The sequence below is a fragment of the Hemiscyllium ocellatum genome, chromosome 43, assembly GCF_020745735.1.
Source record: "Hemiscyllium ocellatum isolate sHemOce1 chromosome 43, sHemOce1.pat.X.cur, whole genome shotgun sequence".
In the NCBI taxonomy this organism is placed as follows: domain Eukaryota; kingdom Metazoa; phylum Chordata; class Chondrichthyes; order Orectolobiformes; family Hemiscylliidae; genus Hemiscyllium; species Hemiscyllium ocellatum.
The window spans coordinates 29,823,056-29,842,922 of record NC_083443.1 but is presented as its reverse complement, the minus strand read 5'-3'; the positions used below and the strand labels follow the sequence as shown (position 1 = coordinate 29,842,922).

At 44.9% G+C, this 19,867-nt stretch overlaps 1 protein-coding gene across 1 annotated transcript in view; it reads right to left on the bottom strand.

Annotated features, from left to right (window-relative positions):
* LOC132834891 (protein transport protein Sec24A-like) overlaps positions 1-19,867 on the bottom strand; it is an 84,443-nt gene that overhangs the window by 5,490 nt on the left and 59,086 nt on the right. The window contains exons 13-20 of the mRNA XM_060853973.1: positions 18,593-18,751; positions 16,441-16,614; positions 13,115-13,225; positions 9,447-9,622; positions 6,943-7,095; positions 6,701-6,805; positions 4,909-5,001; positions 2,116-2,219 (exon numbers count right to left, since the gene is read on the bottom strand). Of these exons, the coding sequence (XP_060709956.1) occupies positions 2,116-2,219; positions 4,909-5,001; positions 6,701-6,805; positions 6,943-7,095; positions 9,447-9,622; positions 13,115-13,225; positions 16,441-16,614; positions 18,593-18,751 (1,075 nt within the window). The remainder of the gene's footprint in view (positions 1-2,115; positions 2,220-4,908; positions 5,002-6,700; positions 6,806-6,942; positions 7,096-9,446; positions 9,623-13,114; positions 13,226-16,440; positions 16,615-18,592; positions 18,752-19,867) is intronic.

The following is a 19,867-nucleotide window of genomic DNA, read 5'->3' as shown; positions in this document are numbered from 1 at the left end:
GGAAACCCACGCAGACATGGAGAAAATGTGCAAACTCCACACAGACGGTCACCTGAGGGTGGAATCAAACCCGGGTCCCTGGCACTGTGAGGCAGCAGTGCTAACCACTGAGCCACCACGCTCAATGATATCTTGATATGGCCTCTCCTAGGGAGTATAATCCCAGCATTTGCACATACATAAATAGAATTCACAGCACAGAAGCCCACAAGGTGCAAGGAGGTGGTGGTATCTTGGTAATGTCATGGACTAGTTAACCCATAGACACAGGTGAATGTTCTGGTTATGTGGATACAAATCCCACCATGGCAGATAGTAAAGTATGGAATTAAAACTAATTAGCCTCATGGCAATGATGTAACCAATAATGATGTAAGCACCCAACAGGTTTACTAACCAGCCTTTGGGGAAGGAAATCTGCCCTGTTTACCTGGTCTGGCCTATATGTGACTCCAGGCGAAAGTGAGGACTGCAGATTGTGGAGATCAGAGTCAGGATTAGATTTTTCTGCTCCTGGGATGCTGCCTGTCCTGCTGTGCTTTTCGAGCACCACTCTAATCTTGACTATATGTGACTCCAGACCCACAACGTTGCAGAAAGTATGGAGGCATTGGATTGAGGGCGATTTTGCAGTTTGGATCAGAAATTGGCTATCTGTAAGAAGGCAGAGGGTGGTGGTTGATGGGAAATGTTCATCCTGGAGTTTAGTTACTAGTGGTGTACCGTAAGGATCTGTTTTGGATCCACTGCTGTTTGTCATTTTTTTTAAATGCCCTGGATGAAGGCGTAGAAGGATGGGTTAGTAAATTTGCGGATGTTGCTAAAGTCAGTGAGTTGTGCACAGTGCAGAAGGATGTTGCAGATTACAGAGGGACATAGATAAGCTGCAGTGCTGGGCTGAGAGGTGGCAAATGAAGCTTAATGCAGGGAAGTGTAAAGTGATTCACTCTGGAAGGGGTAACAAGTATGCAGAGTACTGGGCTAATGGTAAGATTATTGGCAGTTTAGATGAGCAGAGAGATCTCGATGTCCATGTACATAGATCCCTGGAAGTTGCCACCAAGTTGTTAGAGTTGTTAAGAAGGCATACAGTGTGTTAGCTTTTCATAGTAGAGGAATTGAGTTGCAGAGCCATGAGGTCACGCTGCAGCTGTACAAAACTCTGGTGTGGCGGCACCTAGAGTATTGCATACAGTTCTGGTTGCCACATTATAGAAAGGATGTGGAAGCTTTGGAAAGGGTTCGGAGGAGATTTACCAGGGTCTTACCTGGTATGGAGGGAAGGTCTTATGAGGAAAGGCTGAGGGGCTTGAGGCAATTTTCCTTAGAGAGAGAAAGGTTAAGAGGTGACTTAATAGAGGCATACAAGATGATCAGAGGGTTAGATAGGGTGGACAGTGAGAGCCATTTTCCTCGGATGGTGATGGCTAGCATGAGGGGGCATAGCTTCAAATTGAGGGGTGGTAGATATAGGACAGATGTCAGACTTAAGTCCTTTACTCAGAGAGTAAGAAGGACATGGAACACCCTGCCTCTAACAGTAGTAGACTTGCCAATATTATGGGCATTTAAATGGTCATTGGATAAACATATGGATGAAAATGGGATAGTATAGGTTAGATGGGCTTCAGCTTGGTTTCACAGGTCAGCACAACGCCAAAGGGCCTGTACTGCACTGAAATATTCTATGTTCAAATACAGGTCAAATTGAGCTGTGAGAACAATTGTATCTTGTGGGTAACTACAGAACCCATCCACCTAGTCTATCCCCGTAAACCTGAATTATCTAAGGCTAAACCACCAGTTTGAGGGTAATTAGGGAGGGATAATGAATGCTGGCCTCACCAGCAACACCCAAATCCCATAAATGAGTAAAGGGAAAATAAGGGCAGGGGGTTATTCCTAAGCCAATGCTGAAAAACACGATCAAATCAAACCGAATGTGGAGGGGGTGTGGGGAGCAGCAGTAAGAGGAACTGGAAGGCAATTGACACTTGAACAGAGGTTTCCCTGAGCCAGTCTCATACAAACAGAAGATCAAATAAATGTGAAAGAAGTGTAGCCAACCCTTTTTCAAATGCAATTAAATGAGGTCCTGTGAAATCTTGCACTCACTTGATGATGAAGCAAGGTGCATGATCAAGTCTCTCCTTCCTTAAGGATCCCAGGAATGCCTGGATGAGTTTTGAAGCAGGATTCTGCAGAATGGGAAGTGAGGTCTGTAACACAACAAATATTAATACTAACACTTGCTTAGGATTCTGCAGCATTCATCATACACACGAACACGCTAAGATTCCCTTTGATATGCTTCTCTAAAGTGTTCCAGACTCCCATCTGGCAAAGACATGGCAATGGAGCAAAGACCATCGGTACCCCAAAAACAAACGCACCGTAATGTTACACAGTACAGAGTGAAATATAATAGAGACTGGGGAGGAAGAAAGTAAGAGCGAGAGAGAGAAGACCTACAGCAATATTGTCGACTCAACTGCGCTCAGGGTAATTAGGGATGGGAAATAAATGCTAGTTTAGCTTGTGATGTCCATTTCCTCTGACTGAATATATAAATAGATTTGGGCTCCAGCTGGAATAATGGCTGCTGGTTATAGTAAAGCCGCAGAGGCCATGCAGTCTGTTGGAAAGTGGAGGAAACCCCTGGGCTGAGGGGAGGGATCGAGCATGAGGTATAAGAAATAGAAACTGTACTCACTGCAGCAAAGGCAATCTCGCAAAACTGCTCAAGTTTTGAAATGTTTGGAAACAGTAAATAGAGAATGATTATTTGTAGAGTCATAATGTACAGAAACAGACCCTTCGGTACAAATCGTCCATGCCAACCAAGTTTCCAAAACTTAACTCTTCCCGTTTGTCCACATTTACCCATATCCCTCTAAATCATGTCGAAAAGTGAATATCCCTCTAAACCCAACCCCCCGTTAAACCTAAAACCATGCACTCAAGGAGAACAATAATAGCATAAGATTGCAGCAAGCTTTTTAAAATAAATGATACACACTTTCATACATAGAAATCCATCACCTTGTACTTGCCTATGGCAGATGGCAAAATCAAATCTAATTGCTTGCATGATTATTTCCAATGCTGTCACTGCACCTCAAGTAGTTCACACTGTTATTTGAACAGATTTGAATTTGGGGATGTAAATCTGGAAGGGGATTAGAATAGTTAGGTTTTTTTTGACAGTGTAGATGCAATGGGCTGAAGGGCCTCTTTTTGGAGCTGGAGACGTCTAGGATACCAAGTGAAGCATGATAGGAGGAGACTTGTATCTTCATTTCATATTAAGATGTGGAATAAATTACCACACGCAGCTGCTCAGCCAAGAAAGTCACAATATGTAAGAGGCAATTAGATCTCTTAATGGAAAATATTAAAGGATAGAAAGAGCACTTAACTAGCTTACTATTAAATGCCTTTGTCATATTCACCTCAACTACTCCGAATGAGTTCTATACTGTAACCACACTCCACATAGGAAAGTCTCGGCTGAAATCCTGTTGGATCTATGAGTGACTATTTTATATTTAACAGTACCCACTTTTGGATTCTTCTGCAAGTGAAAATGTATTTTCCATATATACTCTATCAGTGGCTCAGTGATTACAGTGGCTCACAGCACCAAGGACCCAGGTTCAATTCCAGCCTCAGGCAACTGTCTATCTGGAGTTTACACATTCTCCCCGCGTCTGCGGGGGGTTCCCTCTGGGTGCTTCAGTTTCCTCCCAAAGCCCAAAGGTGTGTGGGTTAGGTGGATTGGCCACACTAAATTAGTCATAGTGTCCAGGGGTGTTCAGGCTAGATAGGTTAGTCTGGGAAATGCAGAGTTAGGATAGTGGAGTGGGTCTGGGTGGGATGTTCTCTAAAGGGTTGGTGTGGACTTGATGGGCTGAATGGTCTGCTTCCATACTGTAGGGATTCTATTGAACCCCCATCACAATATTAAATACATGAGCCGCAAAAGGTTAGTGTACAGGCACAGAAAGTAATTAGGGAAGTTAACAGGATGTTACTGCTCATAGCAGGAGAACTGAATGCAAATGTATGGAGGTTTTTGCTTCAGTTATACAGAACACTGGTGTGAGACTGTGTCTGGAGTACAACACACTGTTGGCTTCTATCTTCAAAGGACAGATGTAAGTGCATCAGAAGTAGATCAGCAAAGGTTTACCAGACTAATACCAGGAATGGCAGGTTGTCTTATGGAGGACAGATTGGACAGACTAGGCCTTGAGTTTAGAAAAATAAAAGGTGTCTTGATTTGAAACACGCAAAGATCCTGAAGAGTCTTGACATGGTTACTGTGGAGAGGATGTTTCCACTCGTGGGAGAATCTGGAACTAGGGGTCACTGCTAAACAATTTAAGGGGTTGCCCGCTTTAGACAGAGATAATGAGAAAAGTTTTATCTCTGAGAGTTGAGTGTCTTTGGAACTGTCTTCCTCAAAAGGCGGTGAAAGCAAAGTCTTTGCACATTTTTCAGGTGGAAGTAGATTGATTTTTGATAAGTAAAAGGGTTGACAGGTTTTCATGGGCGGGGGGAGGAGGGGTAGAAACAGGAGCGTGGAGTAATCAGCTCAGCCATGAACTTATTGAATGACATAGTAGACTCAGGGGTCCAAACAGCCTCCTCCTGCTCTTAATTCAAACGTTCTTATGTATGCTTCTGTGTAACATCAGTTGGGTCACCCCCTCAGTCTTCCATTTCCTGGAGAAAACTCTGTTCTGTTCTCCTGAGTAATTTCTCAGTTCCCTCGTTATTCTGGGAAACCTCCATCGTACTTTCTCCCATCCTGCTGTATGGGACAAGCACTGTGCATAAAGGTTAAAATGCAGTAAAGCCTTGCTGAGACTGCAGCTTGGACACACTGAGGAGCGACGGACTTACCAGTGTCCCTGGGAGTGAGGTGTAGTTGTGGACACCCAACACCCCATCTAAGAAGCTGGTGTTGCAGTGTCTGCCAACCCAGATGTATAGAACCTGGAGAGAGAAGGACACAGAACGTTGTGGTGAGCCAATACTACAGCATCCGGCTAAATCAGCAACACTTGTAAATAAGGACGGCACGGTGGCACAGTGGTTAGCACTGCTGCCTCACAGCGCCAGAGACCCGGGTTCAATTCCCGACTCAGGTGACTGACTGTGTGGAGTTTGCACATTCTCCCCGTGTCTGCGTGGATTTCCTCCGGATGCTCCGGTTTTCTCCCACAGTCCAAAGATGTGCGGGTCAGGTGAATTGGCCATGCTAAATTGCCCGCAGTGTTAGGTAAGGGGCTAATGTAGGGGTATGGGTGGGTTTCGCTTCGGCGGGTGGTTGTGGATTTGTTGGGCCGAAGGGCCTGTTTCTACACTAATCTAATCTAAAAAAAAGAGCAGAAGAGATGGGAGCAGGACTAGACCATGTGGTCCATCAAGCTCTGCTATTCAATATAATCATTGAATTATTACAATGCAGAAGGACTCTAACTATTCCTCACATCACTGTTGCTTCACGTGCGCATCATTTTATTCCAGACCTACATCCCACGAATAAGTAAAAGTAAAATAGGGGCAGAAGAGTGATCCCCCAGTGCACTTACCAAAAATAATTCCAAAACCAACACTGAGAAATCAAACCATCTGGTCATTACCTTATGGCTGTTTGTACTAGAGATCACTCTTCAGGGTGGCTCAGTGGTTAGCACGACTGCCTCACAGTGCCAGGGACCAAGGTTCGATTCCACCCCTGTGTGGAGTTTGCACATTGTCCCCGTGTCTATGTGGGTTTCCTCCAGGTGCCCCAGTTTCCTCCCACAGACCAAAGATGTGCAGGTTAGGGTGGACTGACCATGTTCAATTGTTCCAAAGTGTCCAGGGGTGTGCAGGCTTGGTGTATTAGCAATGGTACATGCAGGGGTGGGGATGAGTATGGGTGGGATGCTGTTTGGAGGGTCAGTGCAGACACATTGGGCTAAATGGCCTCTAGCTGCAATGTAGGGATTCTATGTTTCGCAAAGTATTGCATTGGCTGTAAAGTGTTCCGAATGTCCTGAGATGGTGAAAGGTGCTAATTAAATGGAAGCCTTTCCTTATTTTCCTGCTGTTGCTGTCCATTGATATTTTGAGTCCCTGTATTCCTCTGGGTATGTAGGATAAAAGGATGGAGTTACCAGCAATGCATCAATATTTGCATTCGGCTCCCCATGCACTGTCTGAGGTATTCTCGGCCATCACCAGAATCTCCAGGTCACCCTTCAGCAACCCCCTCAGATACATGGGTTTCCGGTAGAAGTGAGTCTCGACAGGTAAGTGTGGGTGCCTACCCTTGCCAAATGAAGCTCTAACAGCACCCTTATACTCTCACACATGGATGTGTGTGTCATTGGCTCACGGTAGAGCAAGAGAACACCCTGTAGCTTCCAATGCCAACCCCCACCAGGGAGTCCTGTCAGAATGGCAGCTTCTCCCCCAGATGTGAGATAATGGAACTGGCAACTCAAACTCCTGAGGGAACAATTCCCCTGTCCAGCTTTTTGATTCGTGGTTTAGTGTTGTTACCACACTTTCTTACGCAGCAACCGACACTGCACATTATCATCGGGGTGTTCTGAGTGGTTTCTGGGATGTGACTGGAGGCTAGATCAATGCACATCCGCCTACTCTGGCTTCTAATGGGTTTTCACTTTGTTTTAAGACTTACATTACCGCAATCGATTAAGAAGGCTCCTTGCAGCGTGAGATTCTCAGCCATGAGCTGAATCAAGGCTGGTTTCTTCATCGTCCCCTTACCCATCTCCATGGAGGCCTGTCAGCGACACAAAAAGGGATCAAAAAGAAAGTAGAATCCACCTAATCTCACTGCCTCCATCTCTCTCTTAGCATTGATTGTTTGAAACAGAGGAAAAGGAACCGATCGCCCTGCACAGCGACCGAGGCTCTCACATTATCTGCAGGCTCGGAGTTAAGGTAATCATCAATCCTGTACAGATCAGGGTAGACCATCCTCAACACAACGGTCAGTGGCTGTATCATCAGCTGGAACATGGTGAAAACCCGCTCATCCAAGCTCAGGGCAGCATCGGTCTGAAAGGCAGGCTGCAGGACAGAATGTAACAGGTCAGGGATCCTTATCAGAGGACACAGGCCACACTACATTTCCCTGACACTGAGCCCCAGATGTCTGAAAAAAAATTCCCAACTCCCAACCCAGAAGGAGAAGACACCAACAAAACTGACAAATGGTCCAACTTGTCTTGTCTGTCTCACGTTGGAACACAAGTATGATCACTCTGCTTTATTTCCAATTTTTATTATTTTTACTGGTTTTGTTATGAGAGACATCACTTCCCCTTCACCATTATGCCCCATCCCCAATCTCCCAAATGCCCCCCCCAACCTGATATTGGGTGTCATGATGTAAAAGAACAAAGGAAAGCATAAATAGGATTAAATGTCTTCATCAAAAAATAACATCAAGACTTCCTGGTCTAAAAAAGATTCTCAAAGTCAGCACTGCTGTCTCACATTGCCAGGGATCCAGGTTCGATCCCACCCTTAGGCAACTGTCTGTGTGGAGTGTGCACTCTTGTGTCTGCGTCTCCTCCTACAGTCCAACGATGCGCAGGTTAGGTGGATTGGCCATGCTAAATTGACTAGGCAAAAATTAGCTGATGAAGGGCTTTTGCCCGAAACCTCGATTTTCTTGCTCCTCGGATGCTGTCTGATCTGCTGTGCTTTTCCAGCACCACTCTAATCTGTGCTGGAGATCAGAGTCTAGAGTGTAGTGCCTGATCTGCTGTGCTTTTCCAGCACCACTCTGATCTAAACCAGGCTAAATTGCCACATAGTGTCCAGGGATATGCAGGCTAAGTGGGCTAGCCATGGAAAGTGCAGGGTTAAAGGTACAGGGTAGGTCTGGGTGGGATGCTCTTTGGAGGGTTGATATGGACCTGATGGCCTCTTGCACTCTAGAGATTCTATAAAGTAAAACAAAACTGATTTCCACAGCTAAATGAAATGCTATAATTCCTGGGTATAATTTCTCAGTGACCTCGTATCCTAGGCCAATAAATTCCTTGGAAAAGGGATTGTGTAGACTGAAATCTGGCAGGATGGACACAAGCTCAGCGATTTATAGGCAGTTCTGAAGAGATGGTTCTAATATTCACTCGATAGAGAGAAAGTAGATGGTGGCAAGTTGAATAATGGAAAAATCATGATGGGAACGTACACAAGACCCTTGCAGCCAGTTAGCCTGTATCAACCTTCATTCACGTTCCTCACTGTGCTTTATCCATTACATTATCTTCATTTGCTTGGCTCACTCCAAAAAAAACTTATCTGCTCCTAGTTGTCGCTCAAATAATCCCAAAATATTGCAGATGCTGGAAATCTGAATTCAAAATAGAAAGTGGAAAAACTCAGCAGGTCTGACAGCATCTGTGGAGAGATAATGTTTCAAATTCAAAATGACTCTTCTTCAGAAGTGTCATCTCTATTTCTGTCTCCACAGGTGCTGCCAGACCTGCTGAGTTTCTCCAGGATGTTTGACTTTTATTTCTGATTTAGCATTACCTGTCTTGGTCATATTCCTGCACATGTGTTTAATAAACTCATTAAATTAGAGAAATCTAGCCCTTCCTACTCTTCTTTCCCCGTTTCTGAGGTCAAACCTCAGACAGTTATAAATTATGGATTATGGATAAGTATTCCAGCTTGAAATCGTAGACCAGAAATTGATTTTTATTTTTTTTTCCTCATCATAAACCAGTAACCTCACATTCACCGTTCAGAGTGAATCCCTCGCTTTCATGGAGTGTGGAAGTGTTTGTTTTGATCATTTACCACTAAAGTTCAAACTCATGTGCTTGTATAACCCCAAGGCATTTATTGTGCTGTCTCTATCTCTGACCCAGGAGGCCTTGGTTCAAGTCCCACCTGCTCTGAGGTATGTAATAATATCTCTGAATAGGTTGATTAGAAAGTATCAATAAATCCCAGCAGCAAGCTTAGATGTGATTCAATGGTGGAAGAGGCTTGAGAGAGTCCTGTTGCTGCACCCTATATTTTTTTAAAATTCATTTTGTTATACGTGGGCATTGCTGGCTGGTCAGCATTTATTGTCCATCCCTAATTGCCTTTGAGAAGGTGGGAGTGAGCTGCCTTCTTGAACTGCTGCAGTCCATGTGCTGTGGATTGACTCACAACACCCTTAGGGAGGGACTTCCAAGATTTTGACCCAATGACATTGAACGAATGACGATAAATTTCTGATTCAGGATGGCGAGTGACTTGGAAGGGAACTTGAAGTTGGTGGCGTTCCCGTGTATCTGCTGCCCTTGTCCTTCTAAACAGAAGAGGTCATGTCATTAAGTCTTCGTGAAAAGCCTGTACCACCACAATAAGAAAGGGCCGAAAGGCCTCCCACAGTTACTGTGACCTCTCACCTGCTTTAAAAGTGCGAGGATGTACAGTGGCAGTTGTTGTAGGCTACGGGGGATGGTGAACGCAGACTGCTTTGGGCTGCAGGCCGAGGAGCGGTAAGCTACAAGAGCATCAATGAGGACTTTAATCAGCTCATCGCGGGTGGAAGCAAGGCAGAGACTCACTGAACGATCCACGGCTGCAGGGAAACACGGAAAGAGATCATGTGCAGACAAGGACATACAAACGCTTTCTATAATCATTTGTCTGCAGGCAGCTGGAGGACACCCCAGGCATGTGGAGTTGGCCGCTTTTGAAGACATTTTCAGCTCACCCTATAATGAGCCTGAAGGAGTGAATCTCATTACCTTTCAGAAATAGCTTTGAGTAATAGCAGCCACGGCATAAACCTTTCAACTTTACCACCCAGCAATACAAATCCATCTAATTTCCTTGAAAAACAAGGACTCCATCCTTGCTCTTCCCAACAATACCGTTCTAATCTATTGTTCCTTTTATTTCCTGCTATTCAGTAGCATTTCTGTGTTCACCAGCCTCCATGGTCCAGCAATAGCTAAAATTTAAACTTTTCATCCTTTCTTTCCCAAATTTTTCTGTAGCCTCACTAAGGGCTTTTGCCCGAAATGTTGATTTTTCCTGCTCCTCGGATGCTGCCTGACCTGCTGTGCTTTTCCAGCAACACTCTAAGCTTGACTCACTACTCCCTTTCTCTATCATTTCCTCAAACTGGAAATATTTACTGCTCTATAATTCCGGCCCATTGAATTGTTCTATTGATGGCAGCTATGCCTGAGCCTTGGAATACCTGCCCTAATCCCTCTCAACTCCTTAAAATCCATCAACTTTTGCCAAGCCTCAAGGTTGTCAGTTTTAATATCTCTTTACGTGGGTCGGTCTATGTTTTGTTTGATAACACTCCTGTAAGCATTTCCAGCATGTTACTACATTAAGGGCACACACGTAGTCCTCGGGTCACAAATGGGTTTCGTTCTCATTCAATTCAATTTGTACACCAGTCAAAACACAACAACGCACAACAAAACAATGGAGACAGTAAGGACTGCAGATGCTGGAAGCCAGAATCAATAGATATGGGGCTGGAAAAGCACAGCATCAGAGGAGCAGGACTTCCGATGTTTCCAGCCAAAATCCTCCATCTGGCCTGCTGTGTTTTTCCAGCTCCACATCTATTGGCATGACAATACAAGATTACTGTTCGTAAGTACAGACAACATCCATTCATTGGATTGTTAAAATTACACCCCCACATTGGGATGGTGTTCATGGATATGAGCCTTTGTAAGTCAGGTATTTGAGGAGAAAGTGAGGTCTGCAGATGCTGGAGATCAGAGCTGAAAATATGTTTCTGGAAAAGCGCAGCAGGTCAGGCAGCATCCAAGGAACAGGAAATTCGACGTTTTGGGCATAAGCCCTTCATCTGTTCCTTGGATGCTGCCTGACCTGCTGCGCTTTTCCAGCAACACATTTTCAGCTAAGTCAGGTATTTGTAACTCAGGGTCCCTCGTATGTGTAAAGACAGGTTGTTGTTGAACACTGTTGTAGGTCCCACCTTTTCCTTGCTCTGTTATTAACAACCCACCTCAATCCCAGGATATCCTATCAACACCAATCCCTGCCATCACCACTCATCAACTATTCCAGGGGTGCCCAAGATTGCACTGTCATGAGCCATTAACAGGAACAAGCTTCATTCACCACAGAGTAAATGCATTTTACTCTGCATTCCCAAATATCTCAAGCTGTCTACTGCCAATTGATGTTGAGGTTCCCAATTTGCATATATTCGCCAATGAGACAATGGTTGTGAAAACAGTCCTTTCCAAGCCAACAGAACTGAAACATTCAAACAGCAAATCATAAGCATGAATAGAACTGTATTAGGGTTAGGGTTTGAGTTGGGTTTAGGGTTATTCTGTCCGCCAACTCCATTTCACTTAGGATCAGACTTTAACATGAGCGCTGAGCACACTAATGGCCCAAAGTTCATGAAGCAACAATTCTTCATTTCACGGCATCAATGTATTATAAGGATAAGGGGGAATTAAGGTTAAATAAGTATTTACATGAACTGCGATTTATATTAGTCCGAGGTTTTGTTTGTCTCTCTCCTCCTTCTTCCCATGAACTGTCTTCCCTCAAAGACACTAATTTTTCCAGTTGGACCATTCCAGCTGGCCTCCTACCCCTGCTGGTGGACATACCTGCACACCCACTCGAGCTCCTCTGCTTGGTGCCCTCTCACTATCGCCACCTGCTGCCGGAGGTTCAATTACAAGAGAAAAGGAGGAGCCTATTCAGCTCCTTGAACCTATTTACAATTCAGTGAGGTGATAGCTGATCTGTATCTTTACTTCAGTTGCATCACCATTGACACCCTCACCTAGTAAATCATGTTCAATTGACCTCCCCTTCCCCAACTTCTCAACTTCAACATGTATTTAGGGAAGAGGGTTCCAGATTTCCACCATCCTTCATGTGAAGAAGTGTTTTCTGACATCAGAGGAAATAGTTTGTATTTACTAAACACCTCATAACAATAACCAAAAACACCTCAGTTACTCAAGAGAATATAATCTGTGACTTGACCTCATAAATTTAACCCTTTTAACTCAAGTATTACCTCTCAAATGCATGATCATTACCATCTAGGAGGACAGGGACAGCTCATTGGGGGAGGTGATGGTCCAATGGTATTGTTGCTAGACTAGTACAGAGACCCAGAGAATGTTCTGAGATCTGAGTTCTACAATTGAAGATGGTGGAATTTGAATTTATTATTTTTTTTTTAAAAATTGGAATTAAGAGTCTAAATGATGACCATTAAACAGTTGTCAGTTATAAGGAAAAAACCCATCTGCTTCACTAATGTCCTTTGGGGAAGGAAATCTGCCATCCTTACCTGTTCTGGCCTACATGTGACTCCAAATCCACCACAATGTGATTGCCTCCTAACTGCCCTCTGGGCAATTTGGGTTGCGCTATAAATGCTGACCCACCCAGCAATGCCTATGTCCCATGACTAACAAAAATCATTCTGGTTTCAATCCCTCTCCAGGGCTTGCTAGTCAAGGAAAGTGGAATGTGCCCAGACAGATCAATTGTTGTCCTTCCCATACATCTGAGAGCAAGAGAATCTCCTGGTCAGCCATTCTACAGGCAGCAATGGTAAACCACTGCAGTGCTTCACATGGACCATACCAATGGCTCAACCATTGGAAATGAAGATGGGAAGCAAGGAAACAGAAATTGGGAGTAGGGGTAGACTATTCAGCCCTTCAAATCTGCTCCTCCATTTCAGTACAATCTCATCAGATCATCTACTGGTCCCACTTTCTCCCCATAACCTTTGATTCCTTTGGTCTGAGAACTTTCCCTAACTCCTCAAAAACATTCAATGCTTTGGCTTGAACAGCTTTCTTTGTCAGAGAATTTCTTAGGCTCACCACTCTCTGGGTGGAGACATTTCTCCTCACCTCAGCCCTAAATGGTCTACCCAATATCCTTGACCATGACCCTGGGAGAAATCATTCCAAATACCAAGAGGGGGCCACAAGCTGAAAAGCCATGTGTGTGATGTGTCCATTCAATTATATTTTCTTATCCTCTTTGGGTTACTTCTTACATTGTCACAGTTGACATGATATCTTACCCATTTTTGAAAGAATTCCTGTGATGGCAGCCATATTGGCCCCCGCATAAACCTCACTGAGGGAGCTGACAACCGGAAGGCAGTAAGTGTAGATTCGAACCCGTCGTTCACCTGAAAGACAACCACACTCGCAACGTCATCCACAATCGACCAAGCTTCTCAAAGACCTCATCAAAACAACGGAGTTGGGTTGGGGTGTTAACTGAAAAGGTAAGCCTTGGACCAAACAAAAGTTTCAATATTAAAACTTACTTTATTTCAATTCAGCCAGCAAGAGATCAATAGTCCTTAGTCCAGAATATCAATCAAGATATCCCTGGGTGGCCTACTGAGAGATCTCTGATTTTTAGCAAAAAGGTAGCATATTTTATAGTCCTTACATGCGCAACAATTTCATACTTTTTCGTTTCCCATAACATAATGTTTCCAGCTCTAATTAATGTTACCCTAATTAATATTAGATGATTAGTACATTTTAATCTGGTTCTCACACATCTAAAACAAAGCTGTTGATTTTCTTCCTCGTCTTGTATCAAAGCAGATAAAGCTAAACATTTCTCAGTATTCTATTCATTTGCTGTGCCTGGGAAAGCAGAACTACACAAAGTTGTGCCAAGAGTCTCACATTACTGATTTCTCTCTCATGGTCACTGTGACATTCATTTTAAACTTAACAGACAAATTATTATTGCAAGATGGAGATTTAGGATGGAGTCTTTCAATGGTTCATTCCCCAATACCTTATCGGGGAGGTAAGGGAAGGAAAAGGCGTTGGGGTGAGGAGGTAGGCCCATGATAGAGAAATATCAGAAGACGCATTTCAACTGGAGTTGTTCTCCTTAAAACCAAGAGGGTTAAAGGGAGATTTGCTTGAGGTGCTCAAAATAGCCACTGACCCTTCAGCCACTGGAGGACATGGATTTCCTAAAACATCATTGGAGCGTCTAAGACTACAATAAAACGGCACGGTGGTTAGCACTGCTGCCTCACAGCGCCAGAGACCCGGGTTCAATTCCCGCCTCAGGCGACTGATTGTGTGGAGTTTGCACGTTCTCCCCGTGTCTGCGTGGGTTTCCTCCGGGTGCTCCGGTTTCCTCCCACAGTCCAAAGATGTGCGGGTCAGGTGAATTGGCCATGCTAAATTGCCTGTAGTGTTAGGTAAGGGGTAAACGTAGGGGTATGGGTGGGTTGCACTTCAGCGGGTCGGTATGGACTTGTTGGGCCGAAGGGCCTGTTTCCACACTGTAAGTAATCTAATCTAAAGGGGCACCAATTTAAGACTCAGATGAGGAGACATTTCTTCTCACAGAGAGTTGAGAGGCTTTGGAACTCCTTGCCACAGAGTCCTTGTGGATATTTAAGGTTGAGCTAGATAGGTTTTGATGAGTCGGGGAATCAATTGTTATGGGGAAAGGGCAGGAAAGTGTGTATGAGGAAGGCCAGATCAGCCATGATCGTACTGAATGGGAGAGCAGGTTCAAAGGGGTTGAATGGCCTCCCCTCGTTCCTAATCTTTACGGTTTTTAAAAGAGGGGGGTTGGAGGAAGCACTTTCACAATTTGGAATGTGCTGCTTGAAAGGCTGCTGGATTCAGTAGTAACTTTCAGGTGTTAACTGGATGTATACCTGTAGTGATATACTTGCAAGTCTCTGAGGAAAGGCCAGGAAACTGGGACTAATTGGATACCAAAAGTCAGCACAGTCAGGAGGGGCTGAATGGCCTCCCTTTGTGAGTTATCATTCTATGATTCTATAATAGACGCAAAGTCCACACCATAGTATCCAGCTGCACGTCCCTTCGATCTTGGGTTGGAGATCTGCAGTTTTTCTGGCCTGTTCATCTGACTGCTCTGAGAGATCTGGGAGCATGGGAAGAGGGTGTCTAATGGTAATGTCACAGCACTATTAACCCAGAGGAGAAAGAGAAGACTGCAGATGCTGGAGATCAGCGTCAAAAAGCACAGCCAGTCAGGTAGCATCTGAGGAGCAGGAGAGTCAACGTTCCTTCAGGGCTTGCCCAGTACCACACTTTTTGCCTGGAGGCCCAACACAAATGATAGGTTCAAATCCCACCACAAATCCAGAATTGAAAATGAAAATCTCAGTGATGATGACCATGGAACATTATCTTGGTTGTCTTCAAGATAATCTGCTCCCCTTACCCAGTCTGGCCTGCATGTGACTCCAGACGTACAACAACAGAGTTGACTCTTTTCTACCTTCTGAAATGGACAAGCAAGTGTAGTGAGGACCTCAAAGAATGTGGGTTCCCTATTTGGGGGGCTTCATTCCTGATGAAGGACTTTTGTCCAAATCGTCGATTTTCCTGCTTCTCGGATGCTGCCTTTTCCAGCACCACTCTAATCCAGACTCTCATCTCCAGTATCTGCAGTCCTCACTTTTGCCGGGCTGTTAATCTGGTACAGTCAGTGAGTCCTGGTTGACAGATGAGAACAGGAGTGTCTGACATCCTGTCACAGTGAGGGAGTCGGACCAGTATCAAGGACTCTCCATGATGACAGGATACTGGCCTCTGTGGAGTGATTTCAGCAAACTTCTCAGATCAGGGACAATTAGGGATCTACCACAATTGTAGGCCTTGCCCCGTTAAAGAAAAAGATACTTAAGGTAACGAAAAGGAGAAGAATATTGCATTCTGCTGGCCTTCCACAGTTTCACTTGAGCAACCAAAAAAAATCATCTTCTCCGATTTAAAACAAGGCCAGGCCTGACAGCCCAGCAAGACATGGGAGTACAGGCACCGGCTGCTTTGTTATTCATTCACAGGATGAAGGTATCGCTGGCCAGGTTGGCATTTATTATCCATCCCTAATTACCCAGAGGGCGATTAAGAGTCAACCATATCACTGTGGGTCTGGGGTCACACGGAGGCCAGAGCAGGTAAGGATAGTAGTTTCCTTCCCTAAAAACATTAGGGAACCAGATAGGTTTTTCCTGCCAATCAACACCATGGTCACCCAATTTCAGATTTTAAAAATTAGATTCAAATTTCACCATCTGCCATGGCAGAGTTCGAAACTGGATCTCCAGAACATTACCAGTGTCTATAGATTAATAATCACATGACTGGGTAGTCAAGTCACTAGGCCATTGCCTCCTACTAGGGCAGCTTAGGGAGGGCCCCAACTTCGGCCAAGTCACCATCACCTCCCTGCGATTGCTTGGGTCCTCTATGGGGAAAGAGGTTGAGCGGGTGGCTCACATTGGGTCACTCCCTCCCTTGGTCACCTGCCTTGACCCATCGAAGTCTGCCCTGCAAACGTTGGCGTTGAACTTGTGGAAGAGCTGAGAGAGGTCCATCCTACCTTGGCATGAAGTGTAGAGTAGAGAGGACTGGAAGACCACTAGTGAGCTCTCAGTCACAGCTCCATCGATCATCATCTGAAAGGCAAACTCCGCCTGGGGACGAACATAGGGCAAGGATAACATCTGTGTTGTCTGTAGGAATGAGTTGCCATAGAAAGTGTCCAGCATGAGGCCTAATCAAAAACAAAGTCAGAAATTTGAAATGATGGTTGCCGTGATCAATGATATTCTTTGATTGCTCTATATAAGTGACTGTGGCACCAATCGCAATCAGGAGAACAGAACCTGCCCATCTTTTTTAGGGGAGAACCATGTGAGGAAGGTCAATTTGGATTTTTAAATGTATCACAGGAAACAAAACCACGTCAAACATGTTGACGGGATCAATGACCAACACTCATTAGTATTGTGCAGCCTCTTGTGTTACGGTATGGCCTCCTCTCTAGGGACACCCAGACTCAGACACAGATTTGGAATTTGTATTTAAAATACTGTGAACAGTTTGGGCCCTGTCCTGAATGAAGGACATTCTGGCATTGGAGTGGGCCCAGAGGAGGTTTACAAGAACAATCCAAGGGATGAAGGGCTTGTCATATGACATTTCTGAAGAAGGGTCATTGGACTTGAAATGTAAACTCTGCTTTCTCTATACATATGTTTTTGCTATATGGAGAGCAGTTGAGGACATTGGGTCTGTACTCAATGGAGTTTAGAAGGATGGAGAGGATCTGACTGAAATTTAGAACACTCAGAGGCCTGGATAGCATGGACGTGGAAAAAATGTTTCTCGTAGGAGAGACTCGGACCCAACGGCTCAATCTCACAGTAAAGGGATAATCTTTTAGAACTGAGATGAGGAGGAATGTCTTCAGCCAGAGGGTGATCAGTGGAACTCATTACCACAGAGGGCTGTGTAGGTCAAGTCATTGAGTGCATTTAAAACAGAGGTAGATAGGCTCTTGATTAGTAAGGGGGTCAAAGGTTACAGGGAGAAGGCAGGAGGATGCGGCTGAGAAACAGCCACAATTGATTGGTGGAACAGACCTGATGGGCTGAATGGCCTAATTCTGCTCCCTATATCTTATGGTCCTTTAGACAAGGAAGAGAGGGCAGGCAACCAGGATGGACAGTTCCGTCAAGTGTATGTGCCTGGGCCTTTGAGAATGAACATTTAGTGATGGAAATTGACTGGATTGCTCAACAGAGAGAGACAGTATGAATGTAATGGGCTGAATGTCTGTAATGCAGTGACTCAATGTCTATTCCCTTCGGGTCTAAGTCAGATCAGGATCACTCTTCTGTTCCCTGTGTGTATCTGACCACCACTGTCTGCCTGTCTGTCTGTATGTATTGAACCCTCACTCTCTGCTCCCTGTGTGTATCGGACCCCCACTCTCTGCTCCCTGTGTGTATCGGACCCTCACTCTCTGCTCCCTGTGTGTATCGGACCCTCACTCTCTGCTCCCTGTGTGTATCGGATCCTCACTCTCTGCCCCCTGTGTGTATAGGACCCTCACTCTCTGCCCCCTGTGTGTATAGGACCCTCACTCTCTGCTCCCTGTGTGTATAGGACCCTCACTCTCTGCCCCCTGTGTGTATAGGACCCTCACTCTCTGCCCCCTGTGTGTATCGGACCCTCACTCTCCACCCCCTGTTTGTATAGGACCCTCACTCTCTGCTCCCTGTGTGTATAGGACCCTCACTCTCTGCTCCCTGTGTGTATAGGACCCTCACTCTCTGCTCCCTGTGTGTATCAGACCCTCACTCTCTGCTCCCTGTGTGTATCGGACACTCACTCTCTGCTCCCTGTGTGTATCGGACCCTCACTCTCTGCTCCCTGTGTGTATCGGACCCTCACTCTCTCCCCGTGAATGTCTGTCCCTCACTCTCTGCTCCCTGTGTGTATCGGACCCTCACTCTCTGCTCCCTGTGTGTATCGGACCCTCACTCTCTGCTCCTGTGTGTATCGGACCCTCACTCTCTCCCCGTGAATGTCTGTCCCTCACTCTCTGCTCCCTGTGTGTATCGGACCCTCACTCTCTCCCCATGTGCCTGTCCCTCACTCTCTCCCCATATGTCTGTCCCTCACTCTCACCCTGTGTGTATCGGATCCTCACTCTCTCCCCATGCGTGTCTGTCCCTCACTCTTACCCTGTGTGTATCGAATCCTCAGCAGCCCCTCGTATCCGATGGAGCGGGTCAGGTGGTTTCGGAATTCTTCCTGGAGCTTCTCAACCAGAGCCGAGCTATGGATATGGTGGAATGCTGGGTAACAATACACATATCCACAAGTGTACCTGGGAAGGCAAACTGCAGAAAGTACACAGTTTGAAATTTAAATGGATGAATAAATACTTTTCTAAACATATATATACATGTGTATATATATATATATATATATATAATATTCTCTCTATCTTACACCCACTCTTTCTGTCACTCATTCTCTCTATCTTACACCCACTGTTTCTGTCACCGTTAATTCATACACCAAGCTAATGTCTGGGGACCTGAAATGGTTCAAATTTCACCAGGGCAGATAGCAAAATAGGAATTCAATAAAAAGTCTGGAAAAAAAAAGTCTAATGGTAAGCATAAAACCACTGTTGACTGTTGAAAAAATCCATCTGGTTCACTAATGTCTTTCAGGGAGAGAAACCTGCCATCTTGGTCTGGCCTACATGTGACTCCAGACGACAACAATGTAGCTGGCTTTTAACTGCCCTCTGTGCAATTAGTATTGGGCAATAAATGCCAACAATACTGCATCTCATGAATGAATAAAATAAAAAAGCCAGAAAGTTAGCAACCTCTTGACTAACTTTGTTTATTTAATCAACTCTCTTGCCCTGTCTCCAAATTCTGAATGGGTTTTTCACCACCTCACTCATCTCAGTGGAATGTACAGAACTAACAAGCAACAAAAGACCAGCAGATCCACCAAGTTTTCCCAAATAATCCCAAAAAACTGAAAGCGATTTATAAAATCATGAGAGGCATGAATAGGGTAAATAGCCAAGGACTTTATCCTAGGGTGGGGGAGTCCACAATTAGAGGGCAGAGGGTAATAGATTTAAAAGGGACCTGAGAGGTAACCTTTTCCTGCAGAGGGTGGTGCGTGTACGGAATGAGTTGCTACAGCAAGTGGTGGAGGTGGCTACAATTACGACATTTAAGGGGCATCTGGATAGGTACGTAAAGTGTTTAGAACAAACAAAAACAGAAATTACTGGAAAAGCTCAGCAAGTCTGGCAGCATCTATCAAGAGAAATCAGAGTTAACCTTTCGGATCCAGTGATGCTTCCTCAGAAGTGAACACGATTTAGTGTGATATGGGCCAGGTGCTGGCAGACTGGGTTGGGATATCTGGTCGGCATGGACAGGTTGGACCGAAGGGTCTGTTTCCATGCTGTACATCTCTATGAC